Raw genomic sequence first — 22,426 nt, forward strand, 5'->3', positions numbered from 1 at the left:
AAGTACTCTTGTTCGTTCATTCCTTCTTGTGAATTATCTAGTTACTGCAAGCCAGTTTTCCCTCAGCATCAATGCAATTCAGTCCTATGGTTTTACTGTCATGCAACACAATTTTCAAACTTCAACTGAAACAGTAAGTGTTTGTGTTTTATAAATGCAAACATCATAAAATAAACAGTTAATAGTTTAAAGTATGTAAATGGAGTACCCTCTTAAGAATTTAAATAGTTGAAACAATTATATTGCATTGCTTATAATGCTCCTGAATGTATAAGAAAGTTGAAGTTGGCACAAATGCAAACCCTTACCGGTTGTCTCTTCCCCCAGATACAAACAAAAGATTCCACACATTTTTTAAACTTTATTTAATCTCAGAACCACTGCTACGTTACACCTGTCAGGCTGATGTTTATTCATTTCCGATGTTAAAGTTCTGACAATAAGAATGGATGACATGAGGATCCATGCCCCCCAGTGTTGTGTTGCAGTCAGTATTGGTCCAGCGAGACAAAAGTTTTGCAGTCACCCCCCCCCCCCTTTTTTTTTTTAGATACATGAAGCACGGCCTAGCATTAGTGTCACCCTTTTATCTGCAATTTATATAAATAAGATGAAGGGGAAACTCAGTTGTTTCCTCATTTGTAGGAAAAGTGACATGAATATTCTGTACTTTAACAAATAAACACTTAAACACAGGATTTTGTTTTGTACTGTTGCAACCCTTTCATTTGAGGCAAAACATCCCCCCCCCCCGACCATCACCATAATAAGTACCAAAGCATTTCTAGTTTTGATTTTCATCAAGATTTCCAAACTGGCAGGTTTTATTTTCACACCCTCTTCACAATAGACAAGATGCTTACCATATATTTAGGATTACAAGTTGTCACTAAAAGAAAACTTTACACAACCACTGTACATTTAGGTTGAAAAACTGTCCTTGCATGAAAAATATACCTAGAAATCAAGTGGTAAACAAGAAAAAACATTAAGAAAAGATTAACGTTTTTATAATGTGCCATTTTAAATTTATCAAGTCCTCCTCTACTTTTCATTCATACTCTGTTTTTACCTACAGTATTCGTTAAGGCAAACAGCTAATCCATTTCTGAAGAGGTGCTGTGGAAATTGTGGACAAACAGCAAACATTTGGCATTAAAATAGATAGCACGTATGTAGCCTCTAGTAATATACATCAAGCATTTCTCTTGGACTTCAGGATAATGACAGGGGAGGATGAACATGCTAACAATGTCAAAAAGGCTTAAAATTTAGCGTCCAAGCAATTTCTATTAATGCTTCTGTAGTTTTCAAGCTCTAAGTAGTATAGAATTTATGCAAATGCATTGAAGAATTCTAGCTTGGCAAGTACACCCAAGCAGATTATTAAACTATATATACAGAAAGTGATAAATACAGAATTAAAAGAGTCCTTCCGCTTCGCTTTATAGCCTTGAAAATTGACAAAAAACTTGAGGACAGCTCTACAATATTAAACATTAGGTAACCGCAGGAGCTGGGAAACCTAACTACACAAACTGATTAAAATACTCAGATGACTTTGTAGTGTTTAATACAATTCAGTTCGTAGTCAAGGGCACAAGACAACATTTAACAAAAATAATCACATCAATTGACCTAGAAATCAAATGTAAATAGATATGAATACAATCTCCAAAATCTGTCTTTAAGTGAACATTAACCATTTATTCAAAGTTATACAAGAATTTGAAGGATAAAGTCTTCTTCTGCAACAGGAAACCAACTTACAAGTTTCATGTCTCAGCTGAATTGAAGTGGAGGCGAGCGGGGCGGAGGGGGAGGGAAGGGTGAACAAACAAGTTAGTAGGCCCCATCCAGGCAGCTAGAAAGTAAAAACAGGCTCAACAGCAGCCTCCTCCAGCTTGTTGTCCTCCCTGATTGCCTGCAAGTGTTGCATTAGTAGCAGCATGTTGAGGGCCAATTTTTATGCCATTTGCCTGAAATGAAGTTTAATATACAATGTAATTATTTTAGAACACTAATACACTTCCAAACCTTTTTTTTTTCCCTTAAGATCATCATCTAGCAAATTCTCCTAATGTATGCAATAAATACAGCAAAGTTGTTGTGTTTTTTTTTTTTTTTTTTTTGCAACATGTCCTTGGCAATTAAATATAGTTTAAAGGAAGATGCTTTCCTCCTATTTAAATTTTATTTCTGTGTTAAACTCTGTACCTTAAACTCCTAACACAAACACAGAGTAAGAATTTTATCTGAATGCTATTTGGCATAAAGCTTTAAAAATACATAGCATTTACTAGGAACGTGTAACCTCTCCCCTCTCACCAAAATCTCCATTAGTTTAATAGTTTAATATAAAACTTTTCCTCTCTAGACAGCATTTCTTTCTGTGTTGAATCAGCTGTAGAGGCTAAGGGCATACGAGTGTTCTGTGTCATCAATAATTTCTATGATCCCGAAAGACATGGCTACTTGCCAAGAACCCACACACAGTGTAGCTCTTTCATTCATCAAAATCACACTTATATCTTAACCCTCACTCCCTCAAGTGGATTTTACCTAAAAATACAGCACTTTGAGAAAAGTAATACAGTAGCTTCAGAAATTAAGCTCTTAAGGAAACTTTGCGTCACAGTAAATCTCAGATTTATAGTGCTTGGCAGTTGTTCTGCAACAGTAGTAGCCTTGGGGTTTCTGGCACTAGCTCAGTATTGACAGCAGCTGATGTGGTTTCTTTTCGCTCTTTGACTCCTCTTTAATAAAAAGCATGCCCTATGGCTCATTGGTTTTGCCCCCTCTGGGCTGATAGCAACTTCTTGAGGAATCAAGGAGCCAGACTTGGCATAAAGCCAAATAAATAGCATGGACTGTTGGCTCTTGACAGCATATTGCAATCAAAGCTCCATAAGGCACAGTAAAGCAGTCAGCTACTATATGAAACTCGACAGATACAATGAGCGTGCTTTTTCAGACACTCTGATTACTGTCCAATTTATATTGCACTACTGAGTGCATTTCCTTTAGGAAAAATGTTAAAGAAAATTTTAAGCTTTTCATCACTAAACTGAATTTAAAAAGTGTTTCACCAAAACACCATATATACACACACACACACTTTCCAGTCAGAACTAGCGTCTTTGAAGGATTACTGTTCAAGTCTTATTTAGCTACAAGTTTCCTAATGCAAATACTTTGTATACTACTGAAGTTTCTCATTATTTCCTCTCTAAAGTCATAAGAGCAGTATTTTTAATAGTCTAAATTTTCTCATGTTGAAATATATTAAGCAGAAAGAGGTGAAGCTATTGAATTGAGTCCTGCCAATTCCCTCACTACTCTTTCAACAATTCTGCAAGGACTATCACGCTTAAGAGAAGCATCAGACTGACAGTCCCTGACAGAGAATGCACCTATTCACAGAACGGATACAGAACAGAGAGTGGTGGTGCAGATTTTCACATGTGGTTTCACTAAGCACCTCAGCAACGATATTTAGGGACAAAAAAACCCTGGGCATCAGAAAGGACTGACCACTTCACATTGTCAAATTTAAACTTTATGCGGTGTGACTTTTTATGTGAATGTTAACAGAGAGCGTACACGATCCTAACATTTCTATATGATCCTGATATTTCTATTCACTACCACTGAATCTGAATCCGCTTTTTCTGCAGCTGTGAACCTCTCTCCTAACTGCTCAGGATTTTCAACAGCACAATCATTTCAAAATTCAAGAGCGACATTATAGGTCTTTCTAGGCTCTTGCATTACAAAAGTGGTCCCTGCTCCACCTTCCCCCCCCAAACAAGCAAAGAGACAGTCCCTGATAATCTGTAATTTCAGTAATGTGCATAGGCAAAATGGCTAATCTTTTATTCCCTACACAATCCAGCCACCTAAACCAGGAACATTTCAAAAGTCTTTTATGTAACTCTCAAAGCAATCCCTCCCCTACACTGGACAGCTCATGGAGTGCATCTGGCATATCAACGTGGTCCCCCATTTACATAGTGGAAAATTATCTTTGAAAACAGATGACACCATATGGAGAAGTGGATGAAAGTGGATTTTCTTCTCTTTTGGGGATTTATATTATTTTGTGATGCTTCATGGATGGATAGGGTCACTTATTTTAATCCATTTTTATCACAATGGCAGACAATTCTATACCCAAATGGAACAGACAAATATTTTACCATCCAGCCTTCTAGGGAAGGTGAATTTTGTACATTTAAAAACAAACAAAACGTGTTCAGAGGACTAAAAGTTACCTCATTATTAATGTCAAAAACTCCTTCCTGGATTTTCTCGTAGATCTCCTTTGCAGTGTTAATAAATGCCTAAAATAGAGGGGGGAAAAAAAAAAACACAAACACAATGAATGCAATATCCTTTGGTGTAAGATGCACTAATTGGAATCCAATCTCACATGCAGTTGTTTCAGCGAGACTTTTCTTCCTGACCTCAGCAGGAACAGGTATAACAACAGCATCCTAGAACCCACCCTGAAGTAGCAATAGATCACACGCTGTTCACAAAAACAGTGGCGTTTTCATAACATCTGTATTCTACAATCTGTTGTCCAGTAATTACAGGGAAAAAGTGGTTTTTAAGATATATAAATTACTTTTAAATTATTTATTTCTGACCCTTATGGATAGATTGTGTGGCAGATGGTTTCCCCTACCCTTAATATCTTTGTAATAGGCCACTCTAGATTAGAGTGCTTAGCAACATAAAACCACAGGGTACTTACAATGATGATGTAAGGATGCTGTCTGCTGGATGAAACCTTATGCTATCATTTAATATTCACCTAATTTTAAGAACGTATTCTCTTTAATTAATCTTGCACGCGATAGGCAATAGACATCTTAATAGTAGAAAGGAGAGGCCCCAGGTTTTATTATGATTTCTGAAAATCTATTGTTTTAATTCAGAGAAAATATTTCGACATTCAGGTCTGAAGAAGTGAATGACATAAATGTTTTTGGTTAAAGTTTACAATCAATGATTCCATTCTTCATCTCTCATTTAACTTTATAGGTCAAGTAATGCCTAAAATAATGTATAATTTAAGAGGTGATTAACAGCAGCTAATAATTACAATCAGTATCAACACATAGTTCTGTTTTAAAATACCAACACCAGGCAATCATACAAGATATGCTATCTTCTGCACAAGCCTATTACAGCAAATACAGATCTAATTCAAATATAAAAAAGTAAACAGGGTTCATGGAGAGGAACAAATCATACCTTTCCTCATTTCTACACTGGAAGCATTTGACTGCTGAACTTGCCACCAGAGCTTTGTTTCCTAATTAACAGGACTGATATGTTTTCACCTTTAAAGGCCTTACAGCTCCCCAGAGTAATCAATCTACTGCAGCTCAATTACTGCACCAAGCACACACCACAGCCAGTGAAGGAGACTTGAACGACTGCAGCAGGAGCGGAAAGATATGAATATGCATAAACTCTAAGTGGGTGATCGAATCATCACAGAGGGTCATGAGAATTTGCAGCAAAATAATGAGAAGAATTAATCATTGCAGATTCACAAGGCACTTAGAAAGTGAGTTCGTTTTTCAAACACGCGTTAGAGTCGAGGAGAAAAATTGGCTTTTGGCCAACTACGAATTGATTCAAATTCCTCAGAAATTGAAGTTTTCAATGTAAGAAAAAAAAATTAAAACTTATCTTGGTTTCTGATAACACACTAATTATTGTAATGGCCTCATAGTGGGCCTACCGAAAAGTATAAGTCAAAAACTTTGGAAATTCACACAGCTGGAATTTGTGAGGATACTTGCTTGCTTCTATTTCAGTGGGACATTAAACAGAACTTGGAAGTCTTAAAAATGTGTTATGGTAACTTCATGTAAACAAGCACTTAACAATTGGCACTTCTAACAATTCTAGATGATGGCTAAGTACGCCTAGGCTCTTAGAATTAATTTAATGAGAATACATTAGATCTATAAAAATCACTTTAGAGCAACAAAACTAGAATTTTAACAGACTACAAACTCCAAACTAACACAACTGAGTATAAAGTGTCTTCTGTATGCTACACTCAAGAACAAATCACCGCAGGAAAGCATTTATCCTCACAAAAAATAGTAAAATGCACTGTAAAACATAGTGTGATTTAACAACACTCAATGCACCCCCCACCTTCAACATAGTTATTACACATGTACTGTACAGAGCAAAAAGGCATACTGAGTTCAGTACAGTCTATTTTAATATTAAACATATTGCCTAAGAAACCGTTGATCTGAAAAATCCAAATATTCCATTCATCCCAGTTCTATCATTTCAGTTGTCTTGAAAAGACATAATCTGACTACCACATTCCCATCAGTGATTCTGGTGCACCACGTATCAGTGTTAGAACAGCACGTACTGTTATTCTGCATGGCAAAATGCCAGGCTGCACTGGGTCACATATAAATAATTCCTATTTGAAAACAATGGTTTGACAAGAATATAGCACATAATAAATCTACCTCATGTTTTCTTCAGTTGGTATGGATTCTGAAAAATTACTACTAATCAGCCATGAAAAGAGACTTGCATCCCTTGAGACTTCCATTTGTTTCTTGCATCCATGTATTTTAAGTTAGCTTACACTTCAAAGTGTAAGCAGACTCAAAATAACCACCTGCAAACTTTACTGAAAACAGCAGTCTACTCGCTTTAAGAATATCATATCAGATTTTGGCATTGCATGGTAGTGCCCCAATTAGCAAGGACAAGAAGGTGAACTCTGTATAATTGACTACTTCTAAAAATCTCTTTTAATACTGCATGTTCTAACTCTTATCTGGAACATGCAGTATACTATAAACTCTCAATTATTTATGGGCAGTTTATCCTATTTGCAGATTAACTGAGCCATGGATGCAGAAAGACAGCGTGGTTTTCCCCTCAAATCCAGTTTGGATTTATTAGACCATGTGCAGGGGACTGCAAGAACACAGCTGTAGCACTTCACACGCCAACTTGGATCCAGGTGCAGTTTAGCCACTTCCACACGACACAAGACCTCGACCAGTAAGCCCACAGGGACTCAGCTGGCTGCGTACCAAGCCTACTGCGTTTGCACTGTACATTCCCGTAACGCTGCTGTTACTAAAACACTATACAAAGATACTCGAGCACTTCCACCCCAAATCAGCTCAGGTCCAGGTTTATTTTCACCATCCCAGGAGAGGCAGTATCAGATTCAATCTGGATTTATGCTCAGTCACCTGAAAGATGGCAAGGCCCTAGTATACAGTACCTCCATTACTCATAAAAGGAAGAGAGACTTTTGCAAAAATAGTATGTTAGACTTCCAAATATAAAAATTCTGGACTGCATTTCAGGAAAATTAAAGAAAACAATGTAACTTCAGGAAAATGTCTACATTTAAGGTTTAACTCTTGGTTTTAATTTTTCTAAATCACAAATTACTCATGCTTTTATGCATGAGACTACTGAATGTATCTGTACCACAGCATTAAAAAAAAAAGGTTGTATACAAGTTATTCAGTGATTTGTTTTAATATAACAAGTTTTTCAATTGTGTTCACATTATAACTAGGTTCTCAAATAATAGTAATACCCTGCTGAGGAAAATTACATTACCGAACAAGTGGGAAAGTGAGTCTTGTAAGATGTGATCTGCCTGTTGTGTCACACCTGCACCTATTGCAAAGCTAATGAAGGAGGTTTTTGAGTCCCAATATACCAGTATAATATCACTTTAGATGATTTGTATATGGAGTTTCCTAGATCATATTGCTACATGGGAATCAAGAAGTCAAGTCTCACAATGCTCACCTCAAAAAAAAAAACCCAAAAAACCCCAAACAACCCAAACCACAAAAACCCAACTACGAAACAGTACAGATGCTGCATTTAAGATAAATTAATCCTAAAAACACTGAACATAGAATTAAATCAACTTTCACATCCATTTTATCACACAAAGTAAACAAGTAATGTAGGTTTACCACTCTTGAGACAAAAATGGGAAGAATGAATTCTGTAACCGGTAAAAACAACACAGGAAGTAAGGGAACAAATTCCTGATCCCTCTGTCTTACAGAAGTTGTATGCAGGAGTAATAAGCTAAGGGCAGCAGAATGCAAGTTACAGAACAGCTACATTTAGTTTTCCCTTGGCAGATGTCAATAACATCACTTCTCGTTCTCAGAAAGCTAACGCCATGCTGAGTATTTGAGGACTCAGCTACAAGTTGAGTATAACACGAAAAACTTGTAATGAATCACTGATACTTTCCAAAACTCAGATTTTACAAGTTCATGTTTGCTTGAAGTCAGAATTTATCAGGTTCTGCACTGCCAGCTCATGTAACATGCTGCCCTCTGGTGGCAATATTAAAGTTAAAATTAGTGCTTTGAAATACAAATTGGGTGGTCATTATTTCTGAATGCTTTCTTACAATTAAATGAGGACTGCTTAAAGGTTAAATATCTCACAAATTCTAAAACGTGACCCTCACCTCTGTGGTCAGCCAACACCTAGAATTTCCACCTCCTTTCCAATTTCCTGTCTTATCTTTAAGCAGTAAGATACAATATAGTTAGATTACTCTAGTATTAAAGAATGCATTTGGAAACAGTAACAACATGGACCACAAATGGATTTACCCCTAGAGCATTCACCATCCCAGTGGTGCTGGATGGCCACTTAAAAGAGTGAGATCCCAAAGCTCTGAGCAGCTGTTTTATGCACAGTAAGACAATCCTTTTTACAACTAAATGATCCTTCAGAAAGAAGTCTAGGACACTAAAGGGGCTACAGAAGGTTAATTATCAAACAGTAGGAAGGTGCTTTATAATGAACCTATACCCCAAAAAGCACCCCAACACTTCTGTGGCCTTGTTTTTGAAGTCAAGGTGCACAGGCACAAAACAGAACTTGACAGCAATTTGTTGACATGTACCCATTGAAGTGCAATCTTTCTGAAAAACTTACTGGGAAGATGCACATTACCAGAGCTCGAAGTGTCTTGAAAAGTCCTGCAGCTGCTTTGAACAGTTACAAAGGACAGAGCACCCAAAGGAAAAAGAAGATTAAAAACCCCAGAACTAAGGATCCATCTCTCCAGCAGAATCCACAGCTCAGGCAGGCAGCCATATCACACTTTCCATGCTCTTCTATAAAGCCTGAAACCTTCCATTAACTGAGACTTTTTATTCGGATTATATCTTGGGATGTCCAGAAGCCCCAAGAACTGTGGCAGAGTCAGTGTTCCTTACTGCGCAGTTAGGGCACAGGCCAAGGGTTTGCCAGAAGGACGTAAAAGCTGTGAATCTTCACTGGAGCCACGTGTCCTGCCCCTTCCCTCTCTCCCACAGCTGAGCCAACATGAGCCTCACATCTCTGTTTTCTCATGGGAGAAACTGGCTAAAGTGCCAGCTTCACAAAGCTGAAAGGTCACAGAACTTTGATTTCAAGGAACTTGAAGGAATACTGGTTTTGATACAAGTTAAGATAAACCTAATTGTTGGCATTTTTTTAAAGACTCTCATGAACTAGAAATCCTGCTCTTTTGCAAGTTCGAGTCTTGTGTGTCACTTTACCTTACTATGAAAGGTATTAACATCCTAGGATTTTCAAGTTTTATTAACTAAATCCCTGCTAACTATACTACAAGGTCAAATAACTGTTTGTTTACCAGCAATTAGTTGTGCTTAGGCAGGGTGTGGAGGGTAAATAAAAAACGGTTCAAATTTGGGAGCTATTGAGAATCTCATCTTTCCATGAGATTTTCATTTTTACCCTTCATAATATTAAAAAGGCCATCTCCCTTCCCTTATCTGTGACCGAGTAGTACTGCTGTTGAAGCTACAGGGGTTTTGAATATTCATTATCCATTTAAAAAAACTATGAAAGCAGCTGCCTGAAGAGAAAATTAAGTTACAGCTGAAACAAAACCATCCAGCTACATGTAGCAGAAGTGCTCCATTGCTCAGTCAAAACCGTTAGTCTATTCAGATTTAATCCTAAATAATGAATCCATTATCGCATTCTATTTATGTGCAGACAACTTGGAATAACAAAGACAATACTCTTAAGATGAAAGCTTGGCATAGGGCTATATAATCCCCTCCATATGGGAAACAACTTACTAAAACCAACTCCCACACCAGGAGTCAGTGATACACTAGCACAACTCAAGTGAGATCAGCTTCTGAACAGTGATGGCGTTTAGTAGTGGTTGGACCAGTATCCAGAAAACTTTTGCTTAAGCTTGATCACATTAATCATTATTAAAAGTAGCAGTCTGGAGTGAAGAAGAATGCACAATTATTCCCAAATACAGCTAGGTATCTTTACTTCTTGAGAATCAGTGCATGTAAATGGATTCAAACAAATGATATTCCAGGGACACAAAGGTAAGTATTGTGTGCTGTAGGAGACTGCATGGTCACCCTGAGTTCATGCAGATGATTCTATTCTGCCTCTAAAAGTGTTAGACACTGCCCAAGCAGAAAGCACTCAGCAAGCTCTGAACTGCATGTTTCAGATAAGACTACAATTAACAGCCACACACTGTTGTTGAACTACCAATGAAAAAACAAATCTGATAAAATTGTTAATGTCTCTTGCAAATGAGAGAAAAAAATTCTTAAGTATTATGTGTAGTTTTAATGCAAGGTAGGAAAGTAACTGATGTTATGATTAAAACAAGCGCAAACATGCCTGAGGTTTGGACCTCAGACTTAAGCGCAAACAAGTGAAAAGCCTACTGATAGGCATCAGTGTTTTCTTAGAAAAAAAAATTACATAAGCGACATTGAATTCTGCAAACAGTACTTCAGAGTGCACACCCTTCCATCCACAATTCAAAAAAGAACAACAGATAAGATAACCAAGATTCTAAAAGTTAACACTAGATTCTTTTCAGCATGAATTAAAAACAAGTTCAATGTTTCAGGTCAAATTAAACTATGCATTCTACTGGGAGAAATCCAACAGCCATGCTCAGAGTGTACATTACTGAACATCTCCAAAACATAATCAAGATTTTTTTTTTTTTTTAAACAGAATTGTAAAGAAAGAAATGCACTAGTGATACAGCTTAGAAATCACTGCAGAAAAAAGGCACAAAAGTTCAGTTATGTTTTGATAGCTGGCTAGCTTTAGACAGAGGCTAAAAGGAACTCAAGAACATCAAGAAAACCTGTTTAAATAAATATGATACCACTGAAGAGACTAGTATAACTGGCCTTGCACAGCAGTCAAATTGTAACACTGTGTTTACCCCCCCCCCCTTCCCAAAATAATCCTTCTACCCTCCCAATGATTCAGAAACTCTTCTCACCCAATCCCATTCCATATTAAACATGACGATTTCACTCTGTGGCCACTCTGAATTCTTAGAAGCCTCCACAGAAACTATAAAGGAAGAGCCTACATCTACTTCCCATTCCAACTATCAATTACCTATTGTGCAAATAGGGTATAAACATCCCCTAACAGCCTTGCACAGGATAAACAGCTAACAGGATATTCTCCACTGCTAAACATTTCTATCCAAGATGTATGTTACAAGACATAATCCTGAAGAACACAAACATTTTTAAACTGTCTTAAGATCCAAGCACTGCACAGGTCAATGTACTGCTATGGCTAGAGATTGACTAAGGCATTACACAGTGGTGGAAATTAGGTTTAAGCAAGGGAAATGGCTTAAATAACATTAACGACAGAAGCTGATTTGTTCATATAAACTGCTAAAGACTCCACCATTAGCTTGCAAACATCTACAACAGACATTTATGACACAAGGTAAGATAAATTTGGGTCAGAAACAATGTCAAACTGATCAAAACAAACTCTAGAGGCTTGTCTTGTCACTGTTGACAGAGAAACATGTATTTTCAACTAGATAGATGAAAAAAAACATTACGAAAAAAGTATCCTCTGGCCGTTTAACTGCTTCTGGTACAACACAGGAGACATACACCCATGTGCTGCTGTTTTTCAGTACTACATTCGCATGAAATGCAAGTAGTCTGTACACTGAATGGCACTGACAAGGACCGCAAGATTTTTATGGCTATCTGCTTGTGCTTTACAATGGAGATCTGTCTGTTAACTTATGTAGCACCACCAGTTTGTAATGCCACATTGCCTCTCCTGAATTCCCCAGTAACAAGAACTTGGTATTCAGCGTACAAAAGCCACATAGTTACTAGCCTTTTAAGGGCTGCAGGGACAGGTATTAGTCTGGACATGGACTTAAGAACTGCATGCCATATCTACAGATGCTGTAGAAATGCTCATGTGGTAAGCAGCCTAAGCTTCCCAAGGTAATAGGACAGACTTGATAACAAGGCAATGCCTGTACCAAAGCAGCTGTTCAGAATACGTGGAATGTGGTTAGATAACCCACTAACTGAGAATCATACAGTAACTTGTATAGCTAACAGTGTCTCAAGAATAATTAAAATGGATAAAAAGCACTCGCTATACAGTTTCTTTGCACCTGTAGGATGCAAGCTGTACAGTGATGAGACTTATTAATGTCAAACCAAAAGATATATAAGAATTAATACATTTTCTATAAACTAAAGACTTGAAGACACAGTGTGAGCAGTTCAGAAGAAAAAATTAAAGACTGCTACAATCTTGCTTTTTTAGAAAGCAGAGTCATTTAATACAGAACACTTCTGAAATTATTTTAACTTTCTCCATGAAGAATTACCTCAGAAGGTTTTTAGAACTGCCTGAGAAGTTTCCTTTACTACTTCAGAAATTACTGATACAAGCAGCCATGCTAAAGAACTAAAGAAGATGAGTTTACCCCATTTTCTACTCTAAAAACATGCATTAAAGCATTTTTGTTAAAATAAATAAATAAATAAAATTTCAGCGACTAGTATTTCGAGCAGCCGTGTATGTTTATAATGAGATAAACTGCTTCCATATACTGAGGTAGGCTCCAGAGGACTACAGGATTCAAGTGATTTGAGGAAGGGCTTCTGTGAACAATCCAAGATGATTATTTCTAAACCCGTAACAGTCTTGATTCTTTTGCTATGAGTACTCTTGCCTCAAATTCAGAAAGCAAAGTTTGAAAACCAGCTCTGTAATGTGAAAAAACATTTAATCCACAAAACAAGTTTGGCCAGGAAAAATGGATATTCTTCCTAATTCTACTTTGGACAGATACCTCAAAGTTGGATCTAACTATTTCTCTTAAATGAGTGGAAGAATAGTTTAAGCCCTATTACTGGATACTGTGCAGCTTCTTTGTTGTCACTTTTCCTGGCAATCACACTTACATTACTTCCTTCAATACCCAGAAATACACTTCCATTACTACTTTGTTGTGTATAGCAACCACTAAGCAACGCAACACAGGCACAAATGCAGCAGGCCAAGGCTTTATTAGTCAACTACATGATCTCAGTATGGTAAAATCCCTCTTTTGGGAAAGGAAAGAAAACAAGACACGAGTTGTTATCTGGGAATGTTCTAGCCTGTTATATCTATGCATTTCCATACGTATACACACATGTGCTTTACAGTCAAGTGTCTTTCTCCAAAGCACCCTTTTTGAGGAATATTTCCTATTGATGGGTAAGAAGGACTGAAGGCCAGTAACTGAACTAAAAATAAATCTTAAACATTAGTTCTACCATTCTATAAGACTTTGTTAAATACAGAGTTGAGAAAAGAACAGAGGCCTAATCGGTGCAAATAATTCTTAAATATTTCTGAAGCTGTATTCATGTAAACTTTTGTTTGCATAAGCCTTCACTGTTATCTAGTTAGAATCTACATCTATCATTTTGCTCTGGAGCTATGTCCTTATCTCAAGTAAAATCACCTGCTCTTTCAACACTGCTGATGCTGTACCTTATACAGACATGTTTGGCTTTAAAGATTTCTACAGGTCTTGATCCTGGCGTTGCAGTGGTGAACTACATAATCCATGCATGATACACTACAGTCACCAGTGATTTATCAGCATGGATTAAAAATCCTGCTGAGTAATTAAGGGGATATTTCTTCTTCACCCCAAAATCCCATAGCTTTTTTCCCCCCTCATCCCCCAATAACCTCCACACAATTAGAGAAAGCCCCTTTGACCCAGTAGTTCTACCTAAAGATTCTGATACATTCGGAAAAGATGAGCGCTCTGAGACTCAAATGCATAAAAAGTATTTTGACAATTTATCTCAAACCTAAGGAAGTAGAGTGCCTGCTTCAACACTTAATACAAATGCATTTGAAAACATCTGATATAATAATCCAGATGCAAATTCAGAGACTTGCAATGTCCAGCTTTTAGATCCAGTCTATTTCCATCAATGCAAAAATTCAACAGTATAAATACATACTTTCTAGTAAAAAAACCAAAAAAACCAAAAAACCCCACACTTTACTTTCTTAGCCCTTAATCTCCCAAAGAAGCCAGTAAAAACGTTCTCCATTGCCACCACATAAGATAATATGAGTAGACACAAGGCCACAGATTTCTTTTGCTTAAAATTTCATCTAATTTTAGCTGAATTACCTCAAAAGTTGTTCTTCCTGTTTAGTTTCTGCATCCTCAGGCAGTCACAAAACTATCATTTTTTTCCAGTCCTAAAGTCAAGTACTAAAGGCTTGCTAGATTTGTCTCCATTTTGCATACTACTTGTTCTTTCCTCAAATGTTGCCCATTCCACGTGATTTCCTCATTCCCTCCTATTTTTTGATACTGAACAGTCCAGAATCAGCATTAAAATGAAAATGGTCTCTTCTTTTGTTCTCAAAGTGGTATCTTTCACTTACCATGCCTACTATTTCTCCTCACTTATTTTTACTGGCTCAAAGATTAAGATTTTGCTCCTTCAGCTGTAACTACTCTAGATCATGCCACCTCTTTTAGTGTTGACTGAGAATAACATTTAAGGAATACATTTGATTGTCACTAAAAAGGATTATATCCTAAAGCTTTTCCATCAGAATTAGAAAGTTAGTACATGCAAGCAATCACTCTTATCATCAGAAGGAGAAGATTCTATTTGAACTTTTGAGAACTTTATGCTCATTTTCCTCTTGATAATCAGAGATGCATTAGGTACTGGACAACTCGTTCTCTAGAATGTATTTTTTGACATGGAGAGATGTGCTAATGTTAGAGTCAGGTAGTAACAAACCAGAATGAAGTCAGAGAAAGCTGTTTGTTACTTTTACTGTAACTTTTCAAAAAATACTAAATATTTCAAAACTAAATGAATTTTACCATTAAATGAATACTTCAACGGTTTTCCATCATTTTGCATTTAGGACAATTTTGGAAAAGAGTAAGGGCAGATTATGTAGCATGAGAAGCTGAACTATGCCATGTTATTGTAAAAAAAGGTTAGTAAGTGGCGATGTATGAACTGAGTATGGGTCTGAAAGACATGTGAAGCAACCTTTCTGCTTTACATAGCACTAACGTCTCAGCTGGAGCTCTTTGTCCACCGCTGTACCGTGTCTGGCTAGGATGGAGTTAGTTTTCTTTACAGCAGCCTGCATGGTGCTGTGTTTTGGGTTTGTGACTAAAACAGCATTGATAATGTTTTATGCTATCAACACACTAATGTTTTAGCTACTGGTGAGCAGTGCTTACACAATGTCAAGGTTTTCAGTTTCTTAATCTGCCCCCCGCAGTGATTAGGCTTGGGTAGGCAAAATCTGGTGGGGGGGATGGGACACAGCCAGGACAGCTGACCAGAACTGGCCTAAGGGTTATTTCATATTATATGACATCATGCTCAACAATAAATACCAAAGGGCAGTCTTTCCAAAGTAGCTGTTGCTCAGAGACTGTTTGGGAATCAATCCGTTTGTGGGAAGTTGTGAGTGATGGCCTTTCCGTTACTCTTCCCCCACCTCTTTCCTTCATTCATTAAACTCTTTATCTCAGCCCCCTGAGTTTTTCTCGCTTTGGCTCTTCTGGTTCTTTTCCCCATCCCGCTGGATGGGGGGAGTAAGCGAGCAACTGGATGGGCACTTAGTTGCTGACTGAGGTCAACCCACCACAACCAACCTTCAAGAAAGGCGTGCAGTAAATCAAGGTGAGGTATGTAAGAACTCACATCTGTCCAGGAATATGAACTATAAGCAAAGCTTCAAAAGACTTAAGTTCCTTACTCTAAAGTAGCAAAGACTGAAAAACTTATTCAAATACATAGGAGACTACAGCAACCAAGATAATGACCTCTACAGCAGCTCTGTAGAGGACAGAAAAAGAAATCACACACATGAATTGCAGCAAAGAAGATTCCTGCTAGATAGCGGAGGGGAAAGATGACAACAATACAAATTCCAAAGCATTGCAATAGATTGCTCTGAAGAGCTTGTGAAATATTAGAGGTCTTTAGAACAGGTTAGATTGACATCTGCCAAGGATACCAATAGCTTGGCTTGCTTTGGACTAGCAAATCTATCCTAGTCTTACTTTTTAGATTTTAGGACAGATAGAAGTACCCATTTCCCTGATCAAATATTTAAAAAAATAATAAGTATATTAATTACTAGAGTCTCAACAATATAATTAGTGCCATGCAATCAGATACAACGTAGACATTGTCTTTCTCTAACATAAATTCACAAGTAGTTAATTCAAGTTAAGGAATCCAAAACCTAGAGGAATAGTATCTGAAAAATAACAACGTGCAATTCAAAACAACTGTTTTACTAAAATACCAGTATTAAGCAAAGTTACCTCCTCTACATTGGAAGCAGTTTTGGCAGATGTCTCCATAAAGATAAGTCCATGCTCTCGTGCAAATGCTTCACCTTCCTCTTTCTTGACTTCTCGTCTAGATTCTAAATCACTAAGATGGAAAAAACCAAGTCAGTTGTGTGGTCTAACCTGTCCATGTAAGTATTAGTCTTCAGAGACATGCTTATAAGCCAAGAGCCCTCATTAGAACTTACGTACATTGAATATCTACTCAAGCCCTTACATAAAGTAGAATTACTGTAAGTCTTGCACTTACAGTATATGGAGTAGCCACAGACATCACACTTGCTTGAGCTATCAATTCTAGCTGACGTAGGTCTTATCAAAGACTTCATGAAATGGCTTTCAACAGGATGCGTGTATACTTATCTAGCTACTCCCTGAATGCTAACTTTAGACATTGTCATTTTAGGTAAACATTATACTAGAAAAAAGTGATATTATCTGCCAATCCACACTTTAAAGCTGAACTCATAAGGGAGTTTTACAGAAGATGTCTTACTGATATTAAAAATAATTTTAAAATTAGAGTTCATTTTTTCTATTCAGTAACAAATCTTCATACAGTCAATTTCTGTTCTGATAAAAAGACTTAAAAACAAAAATAAATTATTTTGAACTACATTAACTGTTCTCTCACAACAAGCTAGCATTTCGATTTTAGAACTCCAGGCCTGGCCCTCTAACAGCAGAAGAACTTGAAGTGACTGTTACACAATCTCGTTTCCTGCTTTTCAAGCAATTTAGATGAAAGTTAAATATTACATAAAAGAACAGAAAAAAAACTCCTCTGCGACTGGACAACTAAAGACAAATTTGCTTCTGTAAATCATACAGACACATAAGTATTTCACTCTTACTTTTTAAAGCTTCTTTAGGAACAAGGAGTACGCAGTTTCTGTGCTTCTTTGTAAGTGTATTACATCTTGAGCAATAACAATGCTACATTTATACATAGATAATAAATATAACATATATTTAAATAAAGTTTCATTTAAGTTGTGCATGTAAAAATATCTTGTCAGATACATATTTTTAAACTAAACAGCATGCAAATACAGAGGTTTAATTTGCAGCCAGAATACCAGTAAAAAGTATCATACTGGGCTTCAGTGCTGCCATCCTTGTAATTACATATATATTAAAAATAAACGATACTCACTGTGGCATCTATTTTGCAGCAAAGCAGGTTTTTGTTATTTTTACAACTACTGCTAGCTCAGATGAGTTATAGAATCAAGACAATTCAGCACATCATTTAAACATGGAGCATTTGAAGATAAGGATACAAGAAACGTCTTCTCAAAACATTGTTAAAGTTGATGTTCATTATATGTAAGCGTTCCCAGCATCTCAGCCTCAGGCTTAAGATATCTTAACAAGGTGTTCATTCTCATGTCCCTGAAGTAGCTATCCGACATTGTATTTTTGAACTTGAGCAACGTCTATATTTGCTACTACCATGCTACCCTCAAAAATATCTTATTTAAAACTTTGATTCACTACAGTGTTATCTGCATGATAGAACAGAAATAAACTCTTCTGACTTGAAATAGTGCAGCTGCATCGAAAACTGCAGTGATAACCCAGTCAAAACTCCCTACTGATATCTAAACATATTCTTAAAGAGCTTTAACTGCTTCTACTAACCACAGTTGTCTTCCTCTCTCCATTCCAATAATTCGAGGCATTTGGTCTTACTAGATCAATATAGCTATGTTTTGTTCTGGAAAGAAGATTAAGTACAGTATTTGTCATGTTTTAACACTAGTATTTGTAATGTTTTCAAAAAACAGCTATTATATTTCAGATTAAATTCTCAACACTCTTCAAATCCAGCAATAAGTCAGTACTACAAACGTATACCAAGTGCACTTTTGGGACTCGTGAGAACAAAATTTATTCCTTCAAAAATATTATGCTAGTATACACGTTCTTCCTTCCACCCATGCCTTACTATAAGAACTCCTGTAACACACTTTCAGGATAACACAATATAATTGAAGGAATTTCTTTCCCGTCCTCCTTTTTGAGGCTTGAAAATAATCCCATTTAAAAAGCTTATTAATTAACTTTTAAGCACCTTAATCTGTAACTTAAAATACATAATTTAAGTAAATTTATTGTTTGAATAAAACCTAGTTGTAACTGGAAATTACTGAGCTAGTTGCAAGTAGCATATTATAACATACAATCATGTGGTACAGTCTGCATCAGCAGAATGCACGATATAAAAATTTAGTTTAACAGCCTAGAATAATCAGGAATAGTTACAGATGTCAACTAAATATGCAGACTTATGAAGCACTTATCTCAAGTAAACAGTACACTTTACTGTTTCTCTCAGTGCCATATTTTTACTCACATAAGCATAAGAGCAGTCGGTCAGGGACATCATGGGCTTACCAAAGCTTCATTTAATAAGAGACTACATTTTTATATTAATTTGTGAAGACTATGCTTATCACATTCCTCAATTAAAAAGAAGGTCGTTAATAATTTTCCAAATTATGTATAAAAATGTGGACAAGCTTCAAAATTACTTAATGCTTAACATGTTTTTCAGGGGGGGGTAGAGGGTGGGGGTCAGAAGGAGGAAAATGGAAGGGAGAAGAAGGGGGAAGAAGAAGAAAATAAGAGGTGAACAGACCAGAGTAGCAAAACCAGACTCTCTTTACCACAAGGCTGTTTCTCAGTAGTATCTAAGAAAAGATCTGGCTGTTCATTAAATTTTAAGGGACAAGCATACACACCATTATTTCAGCTGGCATTTTTACCTTCAAGAATTGCTGAGGCATGGAGACAAGTTAAGGTCAATTAGGTAAAGGCCCATAACTAATGGGTTATTAAATTCTGAGATGATACTTTTGATATTTGGAAAAAACTCTACATCCAGCAAAAAAATCTAGACGTGATGCTACAGTTCATTGGATCAGGAACTAGAAAAATTACAGATAAACTTAATTTATTCACTGATATGTTTTTATAAAGACCTTCAATACAGATCAAAGTCTCAGCATCAATAGGAACCATTTTAGAACTTTGGACAGTCTAGCTGATGAGAACACCAAGTAAATAATCATTTACAAATTGGGTAACACACTTCCAAAACTTTTAGGTGTGTTTTCATCACCCAGTGTCTAAGAGCAGCCTGAATTCATCAGGAAATGGTCAAAAAGCATCCTCCGTCCCCAACCCCAGCTAAAACATACAGAATATGAAACAGGCTCAGAATTCAGAAATGTCTCATATAACCACTGAGGTATGCACTTTTTACATTTGAGAAAAGTTTTTGAAGTGAATCCTGTAGTATGGGCTACTTTTTTTTAATGACATTTTCTCTGCTCTGATTCTTAACCAAAAACTAAAGCACTTTAGAACACCTAAAATTAGGAGTCATATTCTCTGTATGAGGGAGAGATCTAGGTGCTTCTAAATGGTGATTCCAGATGTAAAAAACGGTCACAAGAAAAATAATTAATATCATCCATGACTTGATGCATTCAGTCAATCTTTTTAAAATAAAATTACTTCTAAAAAAGGTACTCAGAACATAAGGTATTTGATCTACATGTGCTGCACATTGTATTAGTCTAATTAGAAAAGGAAAGGTTTTAGATTCACCATAGAACTATGTCCAGTAACTGAAAGTAATTTAAAGTTAACATACTGCCTACAAATAAGAAAACACAAAAGCTGAAATCCAGAAGTCATAAATCTTTACCACTTACAAAATAGTAACTGGTTAAGTTTTACCTTTTATTTCCAATAAGCATTATAACCATGTTGGAATTGGAATGCTGACGAGCATCTTCTAACCAAGTTGTCAAGTGGTTGAAAGTGTCCCTCCTAAGTATGGAAGAGAATGAAAATTAAAAGCAATATTTAAAGAAATCTCTTTCCCTTCTGTTAATCAGCTTCTCTACTTGAGTAACCAACTCATTTATTAGTACACATGCTCTAGGGATAAAAGCTAGTAATCCCTTTGTGAGAGGGAGAATAGGCAAACAAAAATTTAGTAAACAAGAAGCATTAATGAACTCTGCATAAAAAGTAACTGAAAACACGTTTGCTACAAAGAGTAAAGAGGATTCTTATAGCTGTAAGAATCTGTAATTTTATATACATATAAAATCTGCTGAACGGAATTTAAAAGTCCCTAACAGCCTCAACCAATTCAAACAACAGTACAAATAACCACATACTCATAAGTAATATTTGTTCTACTGTAGGCAGAAAATGGTTGACCATTTTCATGAGTTTATAAACTGAATAATGAATTTAGCAGCAAAGTATTTTAAAGTAAGGTACACGAATATGGTATGTTACAAATTTTACAGAATGTGTACACGAAATATTAAATCACATGCTTGTAAAGTGTGTTTCAGATTTCACAAGAGTAAAATCATCTATTTATGAATCAAAGATTCATTTGCTGCAAATCCAATGAAAAGAATACATTGCTTCCCAATATTTAAAAATAAACGGGGAACAAAAGGAAAAATGTCTAGGAAGTCTCTAGTAAAAGTTGTTGCTTAATTCAGCAACGAGACCCAAGATCCACAAAGGGAGCCACCCACCCTAATAGGATTTTGGAGCCTGAACATTTTCATAAACCAGCCACAGCACCCACAGTTTTGCAGATAAGAAGTTGTATAGACACTTCTGAACAGCTGCCACAAAAATCACACTAAGACCTGTATTTTCCCAACCCCATAAACAGCAATGGTAGAAGTTTCCTGGTATTTTTATGTAACCAAACTTTGATGTATTACTATTTCACTCCTTTGCAGAATGGCACTTCAATAAAAACTCTGCTATAATTAAAGAAAAATTATAGCTCATGGTAATAAAAATACTAGAAAGGAATTAATGAAATATTTTAAGGTCTTTCTCAATAAAGGTAATCCAGAGGTTCATGGTCAAATAGTTTATAAAAATATTTTTCTCAACCACTATACAGAGAAAATTGGAAGTATATAGGTTACATATGCTATATCTTTATTTTGAGCACTTAAGGAAAGTTGGCAAAACATTAGATTACAAATATCTATACAAAAAGCCAAACTAAATTAGACATTTTAACACTGCTATATACCATAGCACAATTCTACAAAGACATGTAATTTTAATCCCGTTATACCTCCTTGGTATTCTCACCTTGTAATGTCATACACTAGTAAAGCCCCTGCTGCCCCTCTGTAGTATGACCTTGTAATGGAACGGAAGGACTCCTGCCCTGCCTGTGGAAGACAAAGTTTCATTATTTCATATCTCAAATTTATTTTTTGGTGCTGAAAACCACAAACTTAGAATCACAGAATCATAGAATTCTACTTTGAGATGACAGGGACAAGAAGGAGTATGGAAGAGAAATCAGAGAGGGGACAACTGGGGACAAAGTCTTTGACACTAGCAAGAGAAGGCACATAAGGAGAAGACACCAACTACAGCACAGTGCTTTTTTTAAAAAAAAAAAAAGAAAAAGAAATAGAAAATCGGAACAAGACCTCTAAACCTTTTTTGGCAATCCCTGACAACCCAATTTACTGAATGGCTTCACAATACATGAATCATTATTAGAGCACAGAATGGACTCCTAGCAACTAAGCTCTGAAGACAAATTTGAAAGGAAGCAAATAACCCAGAGCTTCACATTTGAATTCA

General features: G+C 36.3%; 1 protein-coding gene across 3 annotated transcripts in view; it reads right to left on the reverse strand.

Moving 5' to 3' along the window:
* Positions 1-346: 346 nt before the first annotated feature.
* The window catches only part of RAB2A (RAB2A, member RAS oncogene family), a 48,138-nt gene continuing 26,058 nt past the window's right edge, over positions 347-22,426 (reverse strand). For all 3 annotated transcript variants that reach the window (XM_075141781.1, XM_075141780.1, XM_075141782.1), the window contains 5 exons: positions 21,920-22,002; positions 20,516-20,608; positions 16,739-16,850; positions 4,275-4,343; positions 347-1,979 (listed from right to left, as the gene is read on the reverse strand). In XM_075141781.1, coding sequence (XP_074997882.1) covers positions 1,884-1,979; positions 4,275-4,343; positions 16,739-16,850; positions 20,516-20,608; positions 21,920-22,002 — 453 coding nt within the window. In that variant the 3' untranslated portion in view covers positions 347-1,883. The remainder of the gene's footprint in view (positions 1,980-4,274; positions 4,344-16,738; positions 16,851-20,515; positions 20,609-21,919; positions 22,003-22,426) is intronic.

This window comes from Calonectris borealis, chromosome 2 (assembly GCF_964195595.1).
Source record: "Calonectris borealis chromosome 2, bCalBor7.hap1.2, whole genome shotgun sequence".
NCBI classification, from domain to species: domain Eukaryota; kingdom Metazoa; phylum Chordata; class Aves; order Procellariiformes; family Procellariidae; genus Calonectris; species Calonectris borealis.